General features: G+C 42.5%; 1 protein-coding gene across 1 annotated transcript in view; it reads right to left on the minus strand.

Annotated features, from left to right (window-relative positions):
* Positions 1-16,056, minus strand: part of LOC147462131 (uncharacterized) — a 107,769-nt gene extending 91,713 nt beyond the window's left edge. Inside the window, exons 1-2 of the mRNA XM_086509558.1 lie at positions 15,699-16,056; positions 3,340-3,413 (exon numbers count right to left, since the gene is read on the minus strand). Coding sequence (XP_086365684.1) covers positions 3,340-3,413; positions 15,699-16,044 — 420 coding nt within the window. The 5' untranslated portion in view covers positions 16,045-16,056. The remainder of the gene's footprint in view (positions 1-3,339; positions 3,414-15,698) is intronic.
* Positions 16,057-26,809: the final 10,753 nt, after the last annotated feature.

The raw sequence follows: 26,809 nt of genomic DNA on the forward strand, positions 1-26,809 counted from the left end.
GAAGAGAGACACGACACCAGAGACGTAAAACCCTCCTCCGAAGGCCCCACTCTCGTCGGCGAGAGTGGTCTACTATTGTTTGCACAAACTAGTACAATGATGATGCATGTGACTGATGCAAGTCTAGGCTATGTCGACGACGACGACGGGGATGGCGAGACCGATCTAAGGGCTGAAATCTGAAGGCCTTTATCTGCTGTCCAAAAACGCTTAAGGCTAAAATTTGCTGCAAATCCAAAAACGCTGGTTTTGAGGCTGATTTCTGTTGATCTTTGTCGCTGAAATTCTGCAGGTCTTAGGGCTGAAAACTGTTGTTCTTTAGGGCTGAAACTACTGGTCTTTTAGGACTGAATCTGTTGTTCTTTCATTGCTGAAAAACGCCAGCCAGAAGGGAGGGCGATATGGCTGAAAAACGCTAGGGCTGGGAGTATTCTTGCGGTGTCGCATGGGATCAAAAACGCTAGGCCTGGGATCTGATGGTGATGGCTACCTGATGCAAAAACGCCAATGTTTGGAGTCTGCTGGGCGATGATGTCCAAAAACGCTAGGCTTGCTTGTTGGAGAAAACGCTAGGTTGATGGAACCACCAAGGGGGTCTTGCTTGAGAAGTGGCCTGTTGAGCTTGGCTCCTATACTTCTGCCAGAAAGTGCTAACTTTGGTTTGCTTATATATTAACTTACCCAATTTGCCCTACTCAGTTCCCAACAAAAGTCACTTAATAAATAAGTGAAAAATGTCAAAAATAGGGAAAATAGGCTAAAATCACTCGAAAATTCCCTTTACTAATTCTGATGGATTCTGCTGCGAATGCCTATGATCATGCTGTGTGCAACCAGAGGATATGCATCTACACTAAGTGACTGGTCATGCACGGTCTGCGAACAGACTCACAAAAGTGCCAGAACACTTGCTAATCTAGACTGACTAGACTGATTGAACCCTTGTCGTGCTATAGCTTGTCCACGGACACATAAGGTTGGATGTGTCATGTGACACTTCCAATTGACAAGGGGATATTGAGGAAGTTGTTGCCTCTTAGACCTCCGAAGGATCCTCTTGCACAAGGAAAGGATCAATAAATCTTCGACTTTACCACCATCAGATAAGAAAGACTTAAATGTAGGGCATGGCTCGCGAGGGGGAACTTGTCCAACGTCACAGCATTTATGACCGAGTACTCGACTAGGGTCGGATATATGTGCCACTAAGTAAGCCCATCTTGATATGGCTGATGATCCTTTGGAACCTTCATGTTGCTTCTTTTGTTGCTGATGATTCGAATAAGACGTTGGTTGCTTAAAACTGTAACATTTCCAAGAATATTCATGTTGAGACTTTTGTTGCTCGCACGAAGGTACTTTGTGTCTAGTTATCTCTGAGAAATCACGCTTTGGGTGAGAAAATTTGGACTGTGGAAACTTTGATTTGAACGGTTCTTCTTGGTCGATCATTGAATCTGCCAATGAGGAAATTGATTGTGTAGGCCTTGGGGAGCACGAAGAAGTATAACCCTGAAGCACGTCCAAGCGTGTGGCCATTGATGTAATGGCCAATAGAGATAGCCTGTTGGAGGGCTACCATATGCTCTTTTAGTTTTGCTATCGGATTCTCCGGCATAATATGGTCGTTGCCATCTTCTGATCCAGCCATGTGACTGCTCAACGGGAACATCGTGGCGAGGCTGGAAACGTATGCATATCGTAGCGGGAAGGGGTTCCGGCTTTGGGATTGGTTTTGGCTCCATAATAATTATTACTTCAAGTGCAGGAGAATTTTCCAGGAGAACAATGCCCGGAATCTCGTCTATGTACGAGAGAGACATCATCAGAACACGAAAATCATCGTTGTCCATGGCTGAGAAGTGGCCCGCGCACAAGAGAGGCACCCAAGGCCAACGTTGCTAAGAGGAGGTGGGAGGGTTGCGTGCGCAGCAAGGACACGCTGTAGGTTGATTGTCATCATGAGGCTCACGTAATAATTTTCGGACCTTTTAATTGATCAACTGTGTTCACATGAGCTTTAAAAATTTAGGGCTTGTCCGGTGGGTAATTGACCCAACTTAAACGTTTTAAAATGTGGCCAAGTGATAGCGTTAAAATAAAGAGCTGGCTGGCTGCCCACGTTAAAAAAAACTCCAACGAAAATGCCTTAAATCAGCCAGCGAAGAGGTGTCTGCCAGCAACGTTTCAGCCCAGTCAGAAGACTCTGTGTTGATTGATTGAATGCATGCTTGAAACTGAGTACAATAGGCTCCTTATATAGGAGACGAAGAGACACAAATGAAAGACACGTCTCATGGTGAAGAGAAGCGACTACAGACGTAAAGACACGTCCTTTCGGCGAAGAGCTGCAACCATTGTGCGAAGAGTCGCACCCGTAGAGTGAAGGGGTGCGACCAGTCGTCGAAAGTGTGGCTTTTGGCGAAGAGGCACGTCTCTTGAGCAAAGGGTCGTGACCATCCAAGCGTAGGGGTTCTCCTTGGCATGGTACTTTGCGTATCTGCAACTAGGAGTGTATGTAATACTGCAACATAGTCACAATCGTGACAATAGAGGTGTCCACCCGATTGCGAGCCAGTTCTTGTCTTCATTGCATCTTTCACTGCCACTTTGACAGATCTATATTGGTGAGACATAGAAGATGCTCTGTGAAGACTCTCGCCATGGAGGACATCGATACAATTATGCACCGACAAACGCAAGCCATCTCCGGATTCTAACACACATCAGATTCACCATTTTGTATTTGTTCTCTGAGATACACACCCACCTTTTGTATATGTACCCCTCAGGCTCTCGATACCCACCTTTTACAGATCTACTAGTGTTTCTGTTTAGTTTGTTTCTTTCTTTTTATCCAGACCTTGTATCAGATTCACCATGACGTAACTCTTTGGTCTAATAGGACATTTTGGCCTTTAGAGGACGTTAATATAACATTCATTTCATTTCATTTCTTTGTCTCTCTTTTGCATGCTTGCAGCTCAAATACTCATCAAAGATTTTATTAGCAGACCACCTTTTTCATGATGTATGGGTACTTGCTTTACCCTCCCACTCATTTGTGAACCAGACTTTCATGAAATGTCTATTTTAGCCGGAAAATGAGAGAATACATCATGATGATATAAAGCTGCATGATTGTAAAGAGATACTGGAACTTTAGCCGTTCAATGACCTGAGAACATCAAAATACGCATCACAATTTAAAACTTGACGGATCTCTAGATGATTGTTTTGCCAAAAGAGTGCACCAAGATGCCTAAATGCTCAGCACTCTGCCTCCTATGATGTGGCCATTGGAACAATAAACAATTTTCAGTACTATACAATACTCACGTAGATCTTAATTGTTTCACCACTGGATGTGTCCACAAGCAGCTGACTTCTGGTAGCAGGATTAAGAAATTGTCCTGCATGCAGGTGCAGTTGAAATAAGGATAAAGAAATTACTAAGCAAGTAAAAGTTAAACTTACAATGCAGTAGGAAAAATCATGGCACAAAACTGAATATATTGATCTCAGACATAGTTAGTACAACCATATAATACCAGGCATACCAAGATATATATAACTTCATTAGTCAAAAGAACCAGAACTTAAAACAGGGAAAAAAACATACGAAAAGTTAGTATCTGTGACATAAAAATGCTCAAGACAAATATTAAGCAACAATATCAAACAGTCAATATCAGAGAACAGTTCTGTCAAATGCACTCGCGCCCCCCGTTGGTTAGTTCGTGCCCGTCCTTGTGTCCCCCCCTTTTTGCGTTTTCCCTAATTTCTTATTTTCTGATCATGTTTGCCTGTTTGGTGTATGCGGTTTCTTTTCTTGTTTGCTTGATGTGTTTGATTGCATGTAAGTGTGAGTGATGACGGGGCATGTGTATGGCTGTTTGTGTTTGTTTTCTCATGTTTGATGGGTGGTTGTAACTTGAATTGTGTTCTTCCTTGAGACTGTGGTGGTTGAGTAGACCCAAGGCCCAACAGACATATTTATTCTTACAAGGGATGCCCAAAAGCAGAGCCCCAGAATCTCAAACTCAAAAGCATTATGCCCAAAAGCTGGCTAGCGTAATTTGCAGAGATCCGTACGGACTGCCACGTCATCAGTTCAATGCGTTTTACGGAAAACTGACATGTCAACAGTCAACGCAATTTGCGGGGGTCCGTATAGTCTGCCACATGTTTGTCTGTCAGCGTGTTTTCCGAGCTGCTGCCACCTCAATAGCGTGTGTGCGCGCGCGCACGTGTGTGTGTGTGTGTGTGTGTGTGTATTCGGGGGTCTACCAGTTCACCAGTTTGTGACATACCATCCTCTTGAAAGAATTGTAATCGCCCTCGATTACGCCTACAAAACACACAAAGGCCATCAATTGTCTTAGTAGACACTGACTGTTAGTACCGACGCACTAGACACAACACATCTAGCATTTGTACAAGTCGACAGTCATATCACCGGACATCACAGCACATCACTTGACATCACATGACAAACCACATACAAATTCATTCCAAATCTCACACCATGATTAATCGGCAACATATTTAGTATTCGCATCTAGATCCATTCGGGACCTCACGGATGCCCAATTAATTAATCCTTATTGCAATCATGTCTATAGAGATTTGTGAGACCAAAATGCTACAGTCATTTCGTCTTTCAATACCTGCACTCAAACAAGTCAAGTACAAATCAATCATTTTCATTTTCGGGAATTCCAATTCATAAAGTCATACAACACAATATTGTCAGAGCCCATCAGTATCCCTGAAACACAAAGAATGACATCAGTGACTCTATTCAAAATCGGGGTAATCCGTTGACAAAGGAGCAGAGTGACTCCCCTCTTGTGCAAACCCGCTGCACTAGATTCACCCATGCTGAAATCGGGGTTCTATCGGAGTAGACTATGCTGAACCGAATGCTTCAAGGTAAAGTTCCAAAATCTGAGTATCTGCTAGGTCCTCCTCCTCCATCCACTTCGCATCCAATGCAGGATAGTTCTTGAACTTAACCAAGAACGGTCTAATCACTTTACATGTAGTCTTTTTGTCCTTGCGTGCCAATATCTGTTCTGGAACGAGTATCTCCTCACTTTCCTCCACTTCGGGTTGCTCATCTAGCTCCCCATCATTGGGCACATTGCCTTTAAAAGGCTTCAATAGACTCACATGAAAAGCATTGTGAATCTTCCAAGTATCGGGCAGCCTCAGTCTAAAGGAGACATCATGTATCTTTTCTTTTATCTAGAAACCATAGTACCTCATGCTAAGCTTTGGAAAAAGGCGCTCCTTTCCCTTTTTCTTTCTTAAGCGTGCCTTCTCAAAACGTAAGCGCACCCAATCATCTTCCTTTAATTTCAAATCGCGACGGTGTCGATCTATTGGCTTCTTGTGTCGTTCCTGAGATTTCGCTAAAGCCTCCCGGACCTTGGCAAATGCAGTGTCCAAGTTCCTCGTGTACTAGTCGGCTTCAAAAATCTTATCTTTCGTGCTAAGGAAGGCTGAAACCTTCGGAGCACCTTCAATGATCTCAAATGGCGCCTTCCCCGTCAAAGAGTGGATCGTGTTATTGTAGGCAAATTCCACCAGAGGCAAATTTTTTTCCCATTGAGTCTTTTGATCAAAAATGTAAGACTTCAATAAATGCAATATAGCTGAATTTGCAGTCTCAGATTGCCCATCTATCTGCGTGTGAAATGATGACAAGAACTGCAACCGTGTGCCAATGTTCTCTCAAATAGGCTTCCGAAACAAACTCGTGAATCGGGGATCTTTGTCAGAGACTATTGTCTCAGGTATGCCATGTAATCTAAAAATCTCCGCAATGAACAGTCTCGCTAAATGATCCGGCTTCACTGTTTTCTTCACTGGAATAAAGTGAGCTTGCTTGCTAAATCTGTCGATGACAGTCCAAATGCCATCATGCCCACTCTGTGTCTTCTGAAGATCAAAAATGAAATCCATAGCAATACTTTCCCAGGGGTGGGTGGGAATGGGTAAAGGCTTTAACAATCCTTGTGCTTTATGCCTGTCAAACTTGACCTTTTCACATACCAAGCAACTGTATACAAAGTCGTCCACATCTTTCTTGAGTCTCGACCAAAAGAAGTAACGCTCCACACCTTTCAAGGTGGTGTCAATGCCGCGGTGACCCGTAAAAGGTGGACAATGGCTTAAGTCAGAACCTTTTCCCTCAACGACTGTGTAACGCACAACATCGTTTTCTTCATCAAGTAGCCATCCCGTATGGAATATCCCGCTACTACCTCCCCATTTTGTATTTGAGTGAATACATCTGAAAAATCTGGAGCTGTGGCGTACTAATCAACCATGTCCTCGAAGCTTCTATGATGAATCGCGGAAATAGCCAAGACTAGCGGCTTTCGAGACAAAGCATCTGCCACCAACTTCTTTTGTCTCTGAACAGGGACAATCTGGAAGTGAAACTGTGACAAGATGTTAGCCCACCGCATCTGGTTTTCCGAATGCTGCTTCCGTGACAAGAAGTAGCGTAAACTTTGATGATCATTGAAGACCGTAAAATCGGCTCCGAGTAAGTAATGTCGCCACTGAGTAAGAGCATGGATCATTGCCAAAAGCTCTTTCTCATAGATCTGTGCTGTCAATTCTGGCCTTGAAAACAATCGGCTTTTATAGGCAATCACATGGCCTTCTTGCATTAAGACCGCTCCCAGACTACGACCACAAGCATCACAATATTGTTTGAATGACTTTTGCAAATCCGGCAAAGTCAATATTGGTCCATTAGTCAATTTCTCTTTCAATGTCTGAAAAGGCAGTCACCTCTGTGGGTCCCCACGAGAAAGGGACTCCTGTTTGTGTCAGAATGTGCAATGGAGAAGCTACCTCTGCAAACTTTCTAATGAACCGCCGGTAGTAAGAACATAAGCCCAAGAAACTTCTAACTTCATGAACATTCTTCAAATGGGGCCAATCACGTACAGTTTCAATCTTGGCCAGGTCCATTTGTACTCCTGTTGCTGAGACAATTGTGTCCCAAAAAGTGTATCTCCAACAAGAAAAATTCACTCTTTTTGGCATTGATAACTAACTTGTGATCTCGCAATGCCTGAAAGACCTGTAGCAGATGGTGTGTCTATGTTTTGCTTCATCCTTGGAGGAGACTATAATGTCATCAAAGAAAGCGCTGACAAATGATCTATACTCTCTGAAAATCCTATCCATCATTCGGTTGAAATTCGTTGGTTGAAAGTCGTTGGAGCATTGGTAAGGCCAAAAGGCAACACCAAAACTTCATATAAATCAAAGCTCCTTCGAAAGGTTGTCGTGTAGACATCTCCCAGCCCAATTCGGATCTAATGATATCCGCTTTTCAAATCAATCTTGCTGAAACAAGAGGATCCATGTTAATCGATCAAGAATATCATCGATCCTTGGAATCGGAAATCTGTTCTTGATGGTGATTTTATTGAGAGCTTTGTAATCAATGTACATTGTCCAAGATCCGTCTTTATTTAAAACCAACAACAACGGAGAGCGATAGAGTGAAGTACCCGACACCCTTTTCCAGAAGGTCTTTCACTTGATTGATAATCTCTTCATTCTGGGCTCCACTAACACGGTAAGGTGCCAGTTCGGTGGTGAGCTTCGAGGTATCAGATCAATGGTATGATCCTCAGGTAGAGATGGGGGCAACTCGCTTGGCAGGCCCTCTCAGAAGTAATTGGCATGAGTATGGAGAAAATCTTGGCGATTCTTATCAAGTTCATACATGTTCATCGTGTGTTCATCATTTAACTCTTTCAAGTAGATCGAGTAAATAAAGAGAGTGGATTTCATTAATTTGGAAATGGCCGAAGCCGATACAATAGGGACAGGCTCACTCTTTAGTTTTACATCAAGTACCATTTTTCGGCCCTTTTCGTTCGCTAAAGTTGCTTTCTTTACCCGATAATCGAACACGGCGTTGTTCTTATGGTACCAAGGGACTCCTAGGAGGACGTCAAAACCTTCCAAGGGCATTATGTAAAAGTCCTCGTGCCCCAAAAATACCCCTAACAATGCGACCAAAGCTTGCCAATGACTCGTGTAATGGCTATGTCCCGTCGGGGTGTTGCTAGAACTGCCTCTACTGGTGGTCCCATCCTATCGGGTGTAGTCTCGAGCCGCGCTGTTAATTCGGGTGAAATGAAGTTGGCCTTGGCTCCTCCATCGAAGAAAATCAGGGATTCTTGATCTTTCACTTTCTCCCAAGCTCGGCAAAGTTCTCTACTTTCATCAATCAGGCTTGGGTCAGAACCCATGCAATTTGGAACCGGTCCTACTTTCATCTTGATTTTTTTCCACATTCCTTTGCTGCTCTTGAACTCTCTGGCATGTCTTCATTTTGTTCTTGCTGTGCCTTTTTGGGGCACTTTGCGGAGATGTGCCCATGTTCTCAGCAACGAAAACACTTCCCTTCCTTGATGTAATTGGCCCTCTCTCTAGGAGTGAACCGGGGTCATGTATCCTTATCTTTCTTTTCTTGAATTGTTTCTCTTTCTACTTTCATTGTTAAGAGGTTTGTTGGGTTCTCTGAGTCACGATCTCATCAGTGGGGTAAGTCAAATTTCCCGAATGTATCGCAAAACCCTGTTCGCATGATCCATCAATTCTTGAATAGAATTCGACTTTTGTTCCAGGCAGTAGTCTCGGATCTTTGTAGGGAGGCAAAATCTCTCGCAATAAGCGTCCAAAGAATCTCCCTTGGTCATTCGAATATGATTCCAAGCGGTTCGTATATCTCGTTCGTACTTCCGAGTCAGCCAAGAATAAATAAAGAGCCTTTTGAATTTCAACCACTTGACTGGAGCTTGCTTCCTCAAAAGAAGAGTGGACCACCATGTTAGAGCATTTCCTTTGAGGAAAGATGTGGCCCTCCTAATGTTGGAGTGCTCTAAGTAGTGCCCTCCAGAGAAGGCTATGTCAAACTGCTGAATGAAGGCCAAAGCCCCCGGAGCATCTCGAAACCCAGAAAAGGATTCAAATTTAATCGATTGTCCACCTTCTTTGAATTCTTTTACTTTCTTGCTTTTGTCTTCAAGGAAGTCATATTGGTTGGCTCTATAAAAATGCTGCTTCTTTGCATAAAACATATGGTCATCGGAGTCCGAATTGTTAGAGGATGACTCCTCTGTAAAAATCTAGGTTTCTTTGCCTTTTTCTTGCCGTTTCCGAAGCTTTGCTCTTTGCTTCGCTTTTTGCCTTGTTTGTGTGTCACAAACTGCTGACGTGTCAAGCCCTGAAGAATGGAGCCAACTTGCAGATCACGGCCGAGGAACCTAAACCGCAAGAAGAACAAGCAACAGTAGAAGAAGTCGTCCTACCAACTTATGGGGACCCGTCCGATGGGGTACAAGTGACATAAAGACATTAAAATAAAGCAGGACCCACACACACACGCGCGTGGACATAATATGACGTGGCACCTGTATGGACAACCCTAAAATTTTGATGACAGTGCTGACGTGGCAAATTTCCGCAAAAAGCGCTGACAGTGCTGACGTGGCAGCTATACTGATTTTCGTGATGTACGCTGACAGCTTTTGGTGATTGCTTTTGGACTTGATGCTTTTGAGTTTGAAGGCTTTTTCATGTAAACTGCTTTTGGGCCTAGGGCCTTTAAATATGAGGCCATGGGCTCATTCTTTGGCATGCTTCCTGGAGAAGGTGCAAAGTCTGGAGTACCGGCTTGTACTGTGTGGATGCAATATAAAGAAATACCGAAAGGGACGCCAAGGTTTGGGGCCAATACTCTCTGGGTGGAATTCCGCCACTCCGTGTCACGTGTCGTCTCTCAGTTCAGTTGTTATCGAAGTGCTAAAAGTCTGTTCAGTCTGTTCTTTTCTATTGGCATGTGGTGCCTTTCTTGTGACAATGGTATCAGAGCATCAAGACAGAGCAAACCATAGACTACTGGAATTGTATCTGAAGTATCTTCGGGTCCCGACCCTGGACTTATTAGTCACTCCCACCCTTACTTCATCGCGCATCGGACGCGCTCCCGTCTTCACTACTCATGTCTTACAAGGCATAAGCCATTAAGATCACTTGCAACAAAAGGATCAAGATTTGTTTCGAGCTGCTGCTTTTCTCAGATGCAGTGGTGGATCTCTATAGCTACCAAGCCACTCACTCCAAGGACTTGGCAAGCTTTCAAGAAATTTTTTTGCCCGAAGTTATATGGTTTTTTACAGCTTCTGGGAGAGTGGGGTATCCTGAAATGCTTGCCATGGAAACCCTAGCAGATTATATCTTGAAATTTCTCGACATCTCTCAATAGATGTTTCTTCTCGAGCTGATAACCTTGGAGGTCCGATGTGATTGCTATGTCTTCGGACTACCATCGCCGTGAGAGGAAGACTGTCTGTCCAAGAGCTGATGGACCATGTTGTGGTCGGCTACGTCCTTATGGTAGGAATCTATCCCTAATTGTTGGTGCAGGTTTCAGGATGGAAAGTCACTCGACTTTTCGAGCTCGACTGATGTTAAGATTGCTTTTTAAGTTTGAAATCTGTTTGATAATTTGTTTGGTGATCTTGTTTGAAATTTGTTTAAAATGGATGGTATCTGTTTTAAACCTGTCTTGGTGCCGATTTGAACTGTTTGACTTTGGTTTTAATACTGGTTTCGTTGATTCGTGATTTTACTCCCGGGTGAAGTAGTGAGAAATGTTGTTTTGCTATTGTTTCAACCTCGGAACGACACATATGGGATGTCTGGGGAGGGTTTCATTGTATGCTAGAAAACCTCCGAACAACGCAGACAGGTTGTCTGGGGAGACAGCAAGACCACAGAACAGCCCTAGCGTTAGCAGATTCCCCGCAACAGAATAGTTTTCAGCCCTAGCGTTTTTGCATCAGCATAGTGTTTTACAGATCTACCGCGACGGATTACCAAGAAGCATCAGCGTTTTCAGTTTTCAACAGTCAAACATCGCAGTAGAAGTCCCAAACCTCGCAGATCTCACCTTCCCGCAACAGATCCTCGCCACACCGTCAGATCCAGCGTAGTTTGCAGTTTCAGCCCGGCAAACGCAGATTTCAGCATCTGCGTTTTCAGCACATCGTCGACGCATCGTCGCCATCGACGTCGTCACCGACATAGAGTCGGAATTCAGTAGATAAAGATTTGCAGATTTCAACCATTGGTGTTTTCAGTTTTCAACCCATCTCATCGTCGGCAAGTCCAAAGCATTGTAGAGATTGTGCCATCAATAGTAGACTGCTCTCGCCATAGAGAGTGGGGCCTTCGGAGGAGGGTTTGACAACATTCTGGTGTCGTAATCTACTCTCTCTATCTCTCAGTCTCAGCACCTTCATTCATAGTGTTTGCCACTTTGTTTATGATCATTTGCACTCTCTCACTTAAGGAACGGAAGGCTCTCCCTTCCTTAAGTAAAAGGAACCTTGAGCACAGCCCGCAGCACTCATCTTGAGCAAAGTTCAACATTCACTTCCGCTGCACCTTACAGAGTTTTTCTTGCCGAAGATACATTTCTTGGGGCACATCGACTCAACAGAAAGAGCGCAGATGGAACCGGCCAAAATTGAGACTATCCACGATTGGCCTGACCTAAAGAATGTTCATGAAGTTCGAAGCTTTTTAAGCTTGTGCTCTTATTATCAGCGGTTCATTTGAGAGATAGCTTCACCTTTGCATTTACTGACTGAGAAAGGAGTCCCGTTCACGTGGGAGCCGACAGAGCTGACCGCTTTTCAGACGTTCAAAGAAAAATTGACTACCGGACCAGTGTTAGCTTTGCTAGACTTGCAAAAGCCATTCGAAGTTTATTGTGATGCTTGTGGTGGGAGCAGTTTTGATGCAAGACGGCCATGTCATTGCTTACGAGAGCAGGATGTTTTCACGGCCAGAGTTGGTAGCACACATTCATGAAAAAGAGCTATTGGCAGTTATCCATGCTCTTACACAGTGGCGACACTATTTACTAGGAGCTGATTTCAAAGTCTTTACGGATCATTAGAGTTTAAGCTACTTCTTGTCACAGAAGTAGCTTTCAGAAAAGCAGATGCGATGGGTTAACATCCTGTCACAATTTCACTTCCAAACTGTCCATGTTCAGGAACAAAAGAACTTAGTGGTAGATGCATTGTCTCGGAAGCCCTTGATTTTGGCTATTTTCGTGATTCATCACCGAAGCTTCAAGGATATAGTTGATCAGTACGCCACAGATCCTGACTTTGCTGACATTTTTACCCGGATACAGAATGGGGAGACAGTTTCAGGCGATTCCATACGGGACAGCTACTTGATGCGGAAAGCGATGTTGTGTTTTACATAGCCTTTGAGGGAAAAGGTCTTGACAAAGTGCCATTGTCCACCTTTTACGGGCCACCGCGACATAGATACCACCTTGAACGATGTGGAGCGTTACTTCTATTGGCCGAGGCTCAAAAAGGATGTGGATGACTTTGTTCGCAGTTGTTTAGTATGCCAAAAGGTCAAGTTTGACAGGCATAACGCACCAAGACTTCTACAGCCTTTACCCATTCCCTCCCGCCCCTGGAAAAGAATTGCTATGGACTTCATCTTTGATCTACCCAAGACTCAAAAGTGGGCACAATGGCATTTGGACAGTCATTGACAGATTCAGCAAGCAAGCTCGATTTATTCCAGTAAAGAAGATGGTCAAGCCTGATCATTTGGCGAGACTATTCATTGCACAAATTTTTCAGTTACATGGCATGCCTAAGACGATAGTTTCAAACACAGATCCCCGATTCACGAGTTTGTTTTGGAGGGCAATTTGGGAGAACATTGGCACGCGGTTGCAGTTCTCATCATCGTTCCACCCGCAGACAGATGAGCAATCTGAGATAACCAATTTAGTGGTTAAAAATTTATTGAAGTCTTATATCTCCAATCAGAAGACTCAATGGGAAAAGTACTTGCCTTTGGTGGAATTTGCCTACAAAAACAAGGTTCACTCCTCAACGGGGAAGGCGCCATTTGAGGTAATCGAAGGTGCTAAGAAGGTCCCTCCATTTCTAAGCACCAAGGACAAGATTTTTTAAGCAGATCAGTACACACTACTTTTGCCAAGGTTCGCGAGGCTTTAGAGAAGTCTCAAGCACGGCACAAGAAGGAAGCAGATAAACATAGACACGACTTGAAGTTGAAGGAAGATGATTGGGTGCTCTTACGTTTTGAGAAGGCGCTACTAGGGAAACAAACGGGAAAGGAACGTCTTTTTCCAAAGCTCAGCATGAGGTATTATGGCCCTTTCCAGATTCAAGAAAAGATAAATGATATATCCTTCAGACTCAAGTTGACAGACACTTGGAAGATTCACAATGCTTTTCGTATGAATCTCTTGAAACCTTTTAAGGGTGAGGTGTAGAAGAGGTAAAAAAACACAAATGGACAAAGGGTCGCTTTTGACCGGCAGAAGCTAGATCCAAATAAGTGTTGCAAAACGCAGATGGTTGAATCAAAAACGCATATGAAGATACGTGTCCGAGGCTGCAATGGGCCACAAAAACGAGTCACTTTGGCAAAGGAGAGGTTAGATCCGTTGTTGTCCTTAAAAGCCAGCAATGGGAGGGTAAAGTTATCCCGCCTACACGTCGCTGTTGGGCTGCAATTAAAAACACGCATATTTGACGTGATTTCTTGTGACGAAACTCCCACAGATGCGTCTCCAATGAGGAGGGCTGCAAATAGAGGTGAGATCCCGCGAGAATGGGGGCTTAAAACGAGGCTTTTCTGCAACAAATCCCGTAATTGAGAGCTGATGCAAAAAAAAAGCAGCAAATTAAAAGCCTCCCAAATCATCTAAAAGGGTCTCCAAGTGGTAGGTACTAAGCATTCCTACTTTTATACCATGAAAGAGAGGATCACACGAGATAAGACACAAACACAATGTAAGAGGGAGAGAATGACCCACGAGCAATAACTCAATAAGTTAAAAGAGTGCTCATACATCTGAACAATGAGAATGAGGAGCAAAGGGTCACCTTTATATTGATAAAATGACCTGGGAGACTCCATAAAACCAGAGCACTCAGTTTAGGGCTTACTCAATCCTAATAAACACACGGCATAAAAGCTAATAAATATGCCACATCGCTAAAAATAAGGCAACTAGATCAAAAAAGGATCAACCGATAAATAAAAGGTCCAAGATAGCAATGATGGACCAAATGGGCTATAGATGCATATGCAAAGCCAATGTGGCCACAACCGTGAGCTGCAACCTAGGATGCCACTATCTGGTAATGACATCTCCAACTAAAGACAAGCTGATAAGGTTTCAACCAGCCCTCTCACGAACCCCCAACCCATTTACTGAAGTGGTATTTGCTTTGCGTTGCATAAATAGGATGTAAACCAAATGATATACCTCAATGCATGGACTTACTCAACTCCAAGGAGAGTACCACCATGGAAACTCTTCAAAAAGAAGAACCTCAGGAGCTGATTTGATGCACTAATGAGAACCGACGCAATGTGGATTGCATATGGCCACCACAATGACAATCTAAGGCTAATTGCACACCTCTAGCTTAAGTGACTAATTCATTTTCAGTGATCCATCTAACGTGGGAGAGGAAGAGACCACTCTGGTCACATGTGGTTGCTCAACTCTTCTCTCTTTCTCAAATTTTTCTAGCTTAAGTGATTCTTCAATACTTTTAATATTGTGACTTTATCTTTCCTTTTTCTCAATTTTGTCTAGCTTAAGATAAAAAGTGTTTATTCATTTCTTCAATAGATTCATATTGGTGTGCCCTTCTACTTCATGATCTCTACAATTCTACCTGATTATTCTAGTGCACACACATTGGGAACCCTTTTCAGCATTTTATAGAAATAAACTAAATAGCAACAAAGGGAGAAACTCCCCACAACACACGCAAATAACCCCATGGCAGGAGGGGATTTGTGTGTGTGTGTGTGTGTTGGGGGGGATTGGAAATAAGGGAAGCATTAGGGCCACCCCCCCCCCCCCCCCCCACACACACACACACACGCACGCTCCAACACGAGCTGCTCACCTAGCGGCCAACCAAGGGCCAGTCAGCGTGAAAGCAAACGCACATACAATTTGATTACACAATGACTTCACAAACAACATACACATGCACATAGACAAGTGCATCCAAAAGATGGCTCTGATAATACGCACTTATCACAACCAGGTGCAAAGCTTGTATAAGAAGCTCAAATATGGCATTTCACATTCCTTGCAAGCTCACTCTTCTATGCAAGAGATACTATGGACGGGAAAACCAGACTCTTGTTTGTGGAAGTGCATCACATGCATGATTAACAGGCCCTCAATTGAGACGAGATTATCAAACTATGCAAGAGAAGATGCATGCACGCCAGTACTACCTCAAGTTTTAACTTTTGACATAAGAGATGAGTGTTTGCAAACAGATCTACCATGAATATCACGAAGCATCAAAACACGGCCTTTATTTGAGTCAAAGGACTAGGTTTCTCTGGTGGCTTTCCATGTGCCTCAAAAGTGAAAAACTTAGAGCAAAATGAAGTACAACATTGTCCAATTCTGAATTTACCATGATATATGCAGCGGTTGGCAATGTGACAAAGTCTTGAATAGAATTGAATGAAAGATTTCCTTGACACAATTGAAAACAGCACGCAAGCAACAACCATGGATTCGTGAAAGAGGATTGTCATACCTAGCTCCGAAAAGAAAAGTGACAGCATGGCAATGGAGGAAAGTATAGTAATGAGACCACCAGACATCGATCTGCTGTAGAAATCCTCGTTGATTTTTGGGAAGGCATCGAGCTGCTTGATCCGATTAAGGCCCTGCATTACGTCGGCCACAATGAGGGCTCTTTCTCTGAACCTTGAGATCAATCCAAGGACCTGCAACCAGCAGCGAAGGGAGGAACGCCCAAGCTCTTCCACACAAAGGAGTTCAGAAGAGACGTCGGCGGGTAGCAAGGAGCACTGGTTTGCTATATTACGTCTAAACTCAGTCCCAGCCTCCAGATGGTACCGCATATGTTCCACGTGCATATAGCGCTTTGAACACGGGGACGTCGAAGTTCCGACTTTCGGTGTCATGCGTAGTCTTGGGGAGAGATGGGATCCGCGGAGGGGGTCGAAAGTGGGAATCTCGAAGCGAATGGAAGGTGGAAAAAAATAGACGATCGTCGCAGGCACCCGGACTCGAACCCTCACCACCGCCGTGAGAGCTCAATGCACTAACCGCTACGCTCGCGTCGTGGTCATTGACAAGTGGGCAAACCATAAAATGATAAATAAACTTGGACAGGCGGGAATTTGTCCTAGTTTACCCCTGAAATCAAGGGCTACGCGCGCCTTGATCTCCGCGTCCTGGTTTGCTTGCCATTGATCCCACCGCTCAATCTTCATTAAAGGCTCCGTGCCCTTTAGTGATGAGGGTCGTCCAGACTCCAGACTCCAGCCAATGTTCCCGAAGAACAATTTTCTAAAAATAAAAAAAGTTGGGCTTTTGAAACTTACAGGTTTTTCTCCAAAATTTTGCAAGTTTTTTTACAAATTATAGTTAAACTAGGATAATCTATCAGTTTTTTCAAATCATGTAAATTTTTAATTTACATGTAGAAGTTGAAAGCTAACAGGTGCATTGTTACTATTTAGAGTTTTTTGTGAACATTGACTCTAGCCCATATAAACTCTCACTAGGGTAGAGGGGCCACTAGCGAGACGGGTGCCAACAATAACACTAAGGTAGGTTTCGCACCTAGTCTATGGCAGGGTTGAGCTACCGTCAGCGTCATTTGTCCTATTGCGCAGCGAGTAGGGCTTTCAGACGGCATAGGTGGCTCCAAATCTTCTATTGGACAAAGCATTTGCAACAGATTTGCACAATTTTTGACGCAAAAAGCAGACGTCACAGCATTAGAAACAGCAAGACCTGGAGTAAGAAAATCTGTCAGGTACAAGTTAAATGTCCCACTAATGGCCCCTCTACCCTAAAGGTCTTAGGCATGTGTCACGCACCTCTATCCGGACGTGTGTGCAGTTAAGTCGGTTGAGCGGAGTATCCGCTGCATCGTGAGAACTCCCAGTGTAGACCGCTCGCCCATCCCTGCCCTACTACGGACATCCAGAAAAAGAAATGTGCAAAATTCTCCAGAAAACTAACAACCAAATTACACTCATTTGTTGTTATAAACAATTGAAAAAATAATGTGCAAAATAACGACAGGGATGTTAAACTTGTGGCAATCAAGACCATTTTGTCACATGTGATAGACAGACCACCCAAAGTGAGCTTTTTCGACCTTGTTTGACGCACTGTCGGACAAGGGCCTTATTATCGTTTGGGCAAAAGATGACTAGATACTGGCTCATCATGAAGGCTTTGAATGAACCTCCAAATGAAAACTCTCTTCTCTCTCTCTCTCTCTCTCTCTCTCTCTCTCTCTCTCTCTCTCTCTCTCTCTCTCTCTCTCTCTCTCTCTCTCTCTCTCTCTCTCTCTCTCTCTCTCTCTAAAATAGGACTTGTACCTTGCCCATCACAAAATATAGCTAGAAGTATCAATTTTCAAAAAGTCTTTGCAAAATTTTTATTTCTTAGTACAAATGAGTTCAAACTAAAAAAGAAACCCGCTAGGGTTTCCCAGAGGCACAAAGCTAAGCAAAAAAATTAATGTATCAATATATATGAAGGTGAGGAGCATAGGCAGTTGGAGAGACTGATGACTCCAATAAAGGGTTGCACAAATCTACCCAAGACATTCTTCATGCCTAAGCAGTACAATGTTGCCTAGACATCATCCTCCCATAAGTCCCCAGACTAACGTAGCACATACCGTCAAGACCGCATAAACCCTACTAAATATCTTGCATACTAAAACCCCACTGCCCAAAAAGTGAGAGATTCGTTGAATCATGCATAACTTTCTTCAAAACGTAGGACAAGGTGATGAGCCAGAGAAGAGCCACCACAAAAACTTGCATGAAAATGGACAACAAGGGAAGACAAGTCAATGTTGAGGCAATGGGGCTTAAAAATCTTCAATCCCACATGTACAATATGGCCAAAGAGGACATCATCACATTCATCAACAAATCTTTAACATCTCAAATCTCAGTATCTTACAAATAGGAGAAAAACAGCAAGAGTTTGCATACATGCAAACACACACTCACCCACCACACCACACATGCAACCAATCAATTTTCACACACTATCAAGCAAACACAGACATACTAGCAATCCACTAGGCACATACACAAAATTTTCACACAAGTGATATGCAAACACATAACACTCTACCCAAAAAAAATTCATGCATAACAAGCAAAGAAAATAAAGACAGGGAAGGAACAGCGTTATCGTGTCGCTCCGCTTCCACAATGGCAAAGAGGATTAAAAGATGTAGATACTTAATGGAAGTGTAGGTACTAATTGTGCAGTGATGAGACACGATGAGATATGTCAAAATATCAGAGCATGTGTGCAAGCTCAAGTGCAGGGATTTGATGCTACAAAAGGAGGGTCATATGGGAAATGCCTCTTAGAATATGCAAGGCAAGTTGGGGTAGTAAAGGCTGTCAGAGAATCTAATACTAACGTTTAGATGCATCAAAATTTAACTATGAAAGGAGAGAATTTTCCTTTAAGAGAGAGATAGCAAGGAGAACATAGGTTGTGTTGAGCTCATTTTCTTACATAAGTACACATTAAAAACACTATAACCATGCATATAATTCAAAGAAAATACTTTAATCAAGGCTGACAACTCGATGAGGATCGGGTTTGCTTGGAGCCGGTAGTCCCCCCTCCAAGAGGACTTGTGTTATAATCCTCTCAAAAGAGAGCTTTGTTATAATACATGTTTGTGCTCTTATGGAGCCTTGCTTGAATCAATAAGATGGTGTCTTCAAGCTTCCATGGTATAACCCTCCTTTCCAAACCCTAACCACCCTAGTGGGGAGAAAGGAACTGCAAGGAAAGTGGAATATGAGGGTGAAAAGAAGTATTTTTCAAGCAAGAGAATAGATTCTTTGTATACGCTTGCTCATGGTCAAGCTCTTCGCATAGCATAGTATAATAGAATAGTAGAGATGGAGAAGAAGAAGCTTTCATTGGCTTGGATTTGCATCCACGGCCAAGAGCTTGAGCATAGAGTCTGTCTTTAGAGCTCCCATGAGAGAGAGAGAGAGAGAGAGAGAGAGAGAGAGAGAGAGAGAGAGAGAACTTGCTTTGCTAATCTTGGGCACTTGAGAGAGTGTGTGAGAGGAGCAAGAATCCCAAAAATCCAATGAGACCTCTCTTATATACCTGTGTAAGTGTGTTACTAGACTTGAATTAGAATGCTTCACACTTGACCAATGAGGTGGGAAAGGATCCTAATGCAACTCAAGCATGTTCCAACACTTGTCCCTCTTGCCTTGCATGCTAGAACTTGTCCCCCCTTCTTGGGACTCATCTTGGCAAGTGGAAACACCACACATACTCACACACACTTATTAAGTTCACTCAAAGCAAGTGTAGGCTACTTTGGACATGTGGCTTAGTTAAGCTTAGTAAACCAAGACTATAGTCAACTTACTAAATGAGGAAGGGCTAATCAAACCTTAGTCTTTAGCTTTTCCCTTTCATTTAATAAAAATCATAAACTGACTCTTTTATTAATTAGCTCGGGTGCAAGACCTTTGCACAAACCTTAGAGGCTTATGAAGCTAACCCGGGCTACAGTCTTCTTGCCAATTTAGGACCTACTAAATTAGGATAAACTTTTATAAAAATAAAACTCACCCTTTGGGCTTTATAACTTTCACCTCATGTGCAAAACCTTAGCATAGTGCTTTGGAGGTGCCACCAAACTGCTCCCAAAACCTACTAAATTTAGATATGTTGTGACAAGTTAGAATTTCATCCCAAGACTTTCCAAACTTCATACTTAGAGTCTAAATAGTTCTTCTAATGACTTGAGCTTAGCACAATCACTTTCTATTGTTAAACTCTTATAATTGCTCTCGATCATCTCTTTTGTCATGTACCTTTGATCAAGGCTACTTGGGATACATTTATCCTTCCTTGACATGTACCTATGACTGAAATAACTAGTTAGCAACTACCCTTGCTCTTTTATAGACTTTTCCCTTTTTGGTCCCAAGCCTTGATCGGGTTGGTCTATCAAGACTTTATTAATTTCACTTGTTTTCTTTTTATTTCCTTCGACTTAGGTGGCCAATTTAAGTTGGAAAATACTTTTATAATGTTAGAAATTAATATTCATGACATTATATCTCCCTTGAAATCATAGTCCTCATCGACTATGAGGTAGGGAAAATAAATTCATAGCTAGTCATGTTGCTTTGGGTAGAGGATCCCTTTTTATCCGTTGACATTCTTCCACAGTGGTGACTAACTCCACTTGGTGCTTGAAAGGCTTATTTGTTGCAAGCATGTCTTTACTTAGCCCTAATCATCTTTCATAGTAGATTGGCAAGGTCTACTAGATACTTGAGAGACAAAGCAACCGCAAGCTTGATTCATGCTATGCATACCATTAAAACTTATGAACATTTAAAAGAAATCTTAGAGTCAAAATAAAATAAAAATTTTTATAAAGTATATTTTGTTCATACTTGATTCTTACCTTTGATAGAAGTCATTGTAAGTGCAAGGTTTACATTATCCTTTAGGTGGATTTCTTGCATCCACCTAGCATCTTCAAAAGGATGATTTTTAAATTTGACAAGATATTGTCGGATAGTCTTACCACTTCTTAAAACCTTGTCTTCATGTTGTAGGATTCTCTCTGGCACAAGATCTCTTATTGACCCTCAAACTCAAGTGATTCTTCAATTACTGGTTCTTTGGGTGGCTTGCCCTTATAAAATTTCAAGAGGCTCACATGACAGGCATTATGAATGAGCCAAGTACTTGGTAACCTTAATTTATAAGTTGTTTCATTGGTAGGATTAAAAATTTGAAATGGGCCATAATATCTTTTTGCTAACTTAGCATAATATTTTTGGTGACTCGTTGGGCGTCCTTGTGTTCCCTTGCCCGTAGTGTGATTTAGGCATGCTTTTGGAAACTTGAGCAATACCCAATCATTTTCTTTGAAGGTCAAGGCTCCTGGATATAGCTTCTTTGATCTTTCAAAAAGATTCTTTAAGATCTCTGCTATACTCATCAACAACAACAAATATGTTCCCAAGTGTCTTGACTATCAATATTGGGAGCTTGGGTCTTCCTTCAATTACCTCAGAGGGTGCCTTTCCTGTAGAAGTATAGACAGTATTATTGTACGTATACTCTACTAAGGATAAATACTTTTTCCAATGATCTTTTTGATCTACTTTTGTAACATAAGCCTTAAGTAGATCAATGATATTTGAATTTGCTATCTTTTTGGCCATGTGTTTGTGGGTGATAGGCCAATGAGAAATTCAACTTAGTACCCAAATTCTCAAAGAGACCCTTCCAAAAATTGCTAGTCATTCTTGGATCTCTATTGGATACTATAGATGTTGGTAAGCCATGGTACTTAAAGGCTTGTGAGATAAAAAGGGTTTCCATATGTTGTGCTTTAATATTCTTTTTGATCGTATGAAATGCGCTTGCTTGCTAAACTAGTCTACTATTCTCCATATTCTCGTATTCCCATGTATGGACTTGGATAATCCAAAGATGAAATACATGGATATACTTTCTCATGGTGAATGAGGTACAGGAAATGGTTGAAGCAAGCCAAGTTTCTATCCTTTATCATATTTTGTCTTTTGACATACAATGCATTTGGCAACATAGTTTGGTATGTCTGCCTTCATTGTTGGCCAATAAAAGTAAATCTCTAGTCCCTTGAAAGTAGCTTGAATCCTCTATGTCCTTCATAAGGTGGAACATGATATTCATACATAACCTTCTCATGTAAGTCATGTGTAACGTATAGCATATTGCCATGGAGAAGATAACACTGGTGCAATAGCTGACATTATATCTTTGAGTTCTGGATTTGTATCGTACTCAATGATCATAGAGGATAGATCATTGTGAGTAGCTATTGCTACAACATTCACTCTTGGCCTTCGTGAAATTGCATCGGCCAGGTGGTCGTGCTTACCAGCTATGTGAGCAATATGAAAATTAAACTGTGAGAGAGTGTTTTTCCATCTCATTTGCTTAACACTTAATTTAGTTTACATCAAAAATTATTTAAGACTTTGATGGTTTGTGCGCAATATAAATGGAATGCCTAGGAGATAATGATTCCAAGCATCTAGGGCATGTAAGATAGCTAATAGCTCTTTTCCATATATGACTAGATTCTTTTCTTGGTCATCCAATCCCCTACTTTCATATGCTATGGCATGCCCTTCTTGAAGCAAAATAGCTCCAAGGCATTGTCCACAAGTATCACATTGGACTTCAAAAGGCTTTGGGAGGTCTGGTAATGTTAGAATAGGTTGAGAGATGTAATGGAAATGGCATATGAACTTTGAGAATAGCGGAATTAAGAGAATTAGAGTGAGCATTTTTGTGAGATTACTTTGAAAACATAGAGGGTGACCTTAATTGATGGTAGCAACATGAACATAGTACTTAATTAACTTGGCATGAACAATACTTTTGCAAGAGAGAGAGAGTATTAGAGAACATGACAATAGTTAAGGACCGGATTTACTTGGAACCGGTCCCCCCTCCAAAAGGCATTTGTATTATAGATTCTCCCATCAAGAGAGACTTGTTACAATACAATCTTTGTGTTCCTTGTGACCTTGGTCATGCTATGAAGATGGAAAGCTTCATGCATCACGAGCTTAACATAAACTTTGCAAAAAGCATTAACTATCCCAAGCCTCATTCCCAAGGCCTCAAACACCTTCGAAGGTGGAGAGAGCTAGCGGGGAATGAGGGTAGGGAAGAGGAAGAAGAATCATCCATAGGAGAAAGAAATAGTTCCTCACTTATCATCACTCTTCTTGCTTAGCATAGCATAATAGCATAGTAATGAAGATGAAGAAGATGGCAAGCTTAAGCATTGAAGCATGGCTCTTGGTTGGATTTTCATTCCATAGCCAAGAATGTTGGTGTAGGCTCTCCGCTTCTCAACAAGCTTGGAGAAGGAGATGGAGCTCTTGCACTTTGCACTCCACACAATGAGTGTGTGTGGGAGAGTATTCCCCCCCTCTCATGCTTGGTCCACCTCTCTCTCTCTCTCTTGTATTATTTTATTATTTCATTTGGACATGTGTCCTCTTTTTCCTTTTTGAGAGAAAGAACTAAATTATTTATTTCTATGTATCTAAATTCTCATTGGACCCCTGTAGAAGGCGAGGAAAATCCCGGTAGGCGGGAACTGTCCCTTAGAAGGTAGAACAACGGATCAATCACACCAACAGTAATTATTGCAGGCAGTTACTGCAGTAACTCCTGGGAGCTATAAATAGGGGCCGGTACATTGTAATTGGGCTTCCAAGTTTCTTAACTTATTGGCTTAGTTGCTTGTCTTTTGGCTTTAGCTTTCTAAGCACTTTCGAGTTTACGAGCTCTTTGCCTCCAGCTTCACTCTCTAATCATTGCCTCTGTAATCATTTAAGCTTAAACCCATTATACATTTTACTGGTTGTCCTTGAGCTATTATTTTGAATCTGCAAATACTCTCTCCAGTCTTCCAGCATGTCTCTCGTTTCATTATAACATTCCAGTTCAGTTATCTATTTCAGTCCAGCCAGTTCTTTGTTCTAGTCTCACTAACTGAACTGACGACATAATCAATAGCTATAAATTCTAACATTGGAATCAGTTGTCTGAAGAGACCAGCTCCAATTCCATTTTGGCGACAATGGTGGTTAGAGTTGTTCGCTCTTCGACCCGAAAACTCTTATCGCCGAGTTAGAATTTTCAACTGTACTGATGGCGCCCAAAGCCAGTCGTGGTCGCAAATCATCAACCCGGTTAGGCACTTATTCCAACCGAGACAAACCTATTCCTGAGGAATAAAAAAGAGACTCTGATCCTAAGAAGGACCCGATGACTAAGAGTGAGGCTTAGGAGGAGCATAGTCATGTTGATGAGTCTAGGGACTCTCAACACTCCAGTCACTCCAAGTGGAGAAGGGATGAGCGGGAAGAATGCAAAACCAGGAGTTCCCGGTCCACACATAGGGATGTTGGGGCCAAGGGCAGCAAGGGTAGTCGTCACAGTTCTAGCAAAAAAGCCAGAGAAGAGACAGAAACTGAGACTAAAGAAGAAGTTAACTGGGATGCTAACACAGACCACTACACAGGAAGTCTTCAAGACGAGGTGAGGCTCCCAAGGTCAGAAGAAGCAGAGACGATGCCGACTGCCATGATTATACTTCTTCATTGAAAATCTCTTTCCCAGTGTTCAAAGGAGGAAAGAAAGATGATCCAGATGTTCATATTCAAGATTTTGAACAATATGCTGAGTTGAAGAATATTGATGAAGATGACTGGGGAGAATATTTTCCTCAGACACTGAAAGATGTAGCAAGGAAATGGTATTATCATTACCCAGCATGCCAACTCAGATCATATAATAAATTGCTCAAGGCTTTCAGATTGGAGTATTCAGAAAACAGGGGTGATGAGGACAACCTTTGCAAGCTAGATAAGATAAAGCAAGGGAAATTGTCAGTGAGAAGTTATGTTGAAAAGATCAAGGAGATAACCAGGTAGTTTCAGCAGCCACCATTAGAAAAGAGGCTACACGCATGGTTTCTAAATGGGTTCCGCAGTAAGAAGCTCAGAGAATATGAGGTACCTGCACCAACAAAGAAATTTAATGATTTGGTGCAGCGAGCTTTGAAGCTTGAACAACAAGCTAAGAAGGAGAGAAGTCACAAGAAGAGGAGGTCCAGTAGTAGCAGTTCTTCCACTGAGAACTTCAATTCCAATGAGACCTCCAGTAGATCTGAAAGCAGCTCAGATGAAAAGAGCAAGGACAAGGCCATGAAGGGGTCTTGCTCCAGAAAGATTGATGAAATGGCCAGGCAGATTGCTGAGATCATCCAGACTAGACAACCGGTTAGGAGAATGGAAACCTGGTGCTCAAGGTGCAATCCTAAAGATCATGTTTCCAATGAATGTTCACAGTTTACCTATTGCAAAGCATATGGTCATTTATGTAACAATTGTGGCATTCGCATTCATCACTTCAAGAAGGTAAAGGATTTGTCTGTAGTGGCATTTACCAATGCTGAACCAGCCAGAGTAGAGACAACCAGTGTACCCCAAGAGGAGAAATCAGGTACTAGTGGTACTAGTACTGGGCGCGGCAGTAGATACCAGGGAGGTACTGGCCGAGGCCGGGGAATACTGGAGATTCTCTAGTACACCAGTCACAACACAGTCCAGATTGCAAGGGTAAAGGCAAAGCTGTGGCTGAATCCTTAAAAGTTGATGAGCAACATTCCTTACAGCTCATCACACTGAATAAGAGGTTAAAACATCAGCAAGCTCCTATTACTAGGATGTATTTGGAGGATGATACTCTTATCTCTAATCTGGAACGCTTTCAAAGGCTGTATGCTGGAACCAGAGAAATGATTCAACACTGGAAATCAGCTACCTTCCATGATCAAGAATTGTGCCAATTGCTTGTGCATCCCAATAGAATCCAATTGCTGGAAAGGGTACCTGAGTGGGCGCTGACTTCTAATGATAAGATTGTCAATCCACACTGGAAGCAATAGTCCAGTGCAGACCGACATTCTCTAGCTCTTGAACTAGATTTACTGCTTGGAAACAGGCCTACATACAAGTGTACGAAGGAAGTTAGAACTTAACTAAAAGAAGTTTTACTTCATATGCAAATTTCCATAGGAGTTTTGGACCAGAGGGTGCATGCTATCATTGAAGATCAGTCTTCTAGCAGCAAAGGACCTCAGACTCAAATGATAGTAGGAGAACATGCAACTGCTCTCCAAAGACTCTTTCAGCAGTAGAAGATGATGCAGCAGGAGAACCAAACCGTTCTCAAATTTTTGGAGTTTGTGTCTGACTCTCCAGTTCTCCTGTATGCATTACCTGCTAAAGAGGCTGAACTGCCCACATTTTTCCCAGCTTTGTATCCTCAACATCCAGAACCAGTGGATCAGCTCACCTACTTCAATATCAATAATGACCTCTGATAGCGGAAAAAAGAGCAGTGCAATCGGGTGGCCTCTGTACTCGTGCACACTCCACAAACCACGCCTCGTGCAAACAAGCAAAGAACAAAACAAAGGGGGCACCACCCTAAATTAAGAGGTTTAGGGACCTCACACATAGTGCACATAGGCAAGTGAGACTTCTGGCATTATGATGGCATCCAAAACATATGGCAAAACACATAGAAACGAAGCTTAGGGACCTTATGTAGCATATATATACACAAGACATCAGCTTAACAATACAACGGCATCTGATCATACATAACAAGGATATAGAGAAGCAAGCCAAGGATGGCATAATCCCTTGTCAAAAACAATCAACCCAGCAAGTAGGTATGATCCTACTAGCAACACATCAATACCTTAGAGAATGATGGCGAGGATGGTGGCCATGGAGCATGAGAGAAGACTCCTTATTTAGGTTTTAGGGCTAGTAATGTAGCATACTAGAGGGAGAGAGAGAGAGGGAGAGAGAGTAGAGCTCCATCCATAGCTCCTCGTTGTGAGCAATGTCGTCATAGCTTCGTTGCTTGGTGAAGTGGGTGAAGTGTTGGTTTTGAGTGAGAGAAGGCCTCCTTATATAGGTTTCTGAGAGGGTTTAGGATTAGGGATAAACATGCTTAAATCCGTTGATTGGGGTTACTTTTTGCTTA

This window comes from Adiantum capillus-veneris, chromosome 3 (assembly GCF_014529385.1).
Source record: "Adiantum capillus-veneris isolate H3 chromosome 3, ASM1452938v2, whole genome shotgun sequence".
Lineage (NCBI taxonomy): Eukaryota > Viridiplantae > Streptophyta > Polypodiopsida > Polypodiales > Pteridaceae > Adiantum > Adiantum capillus-veneris.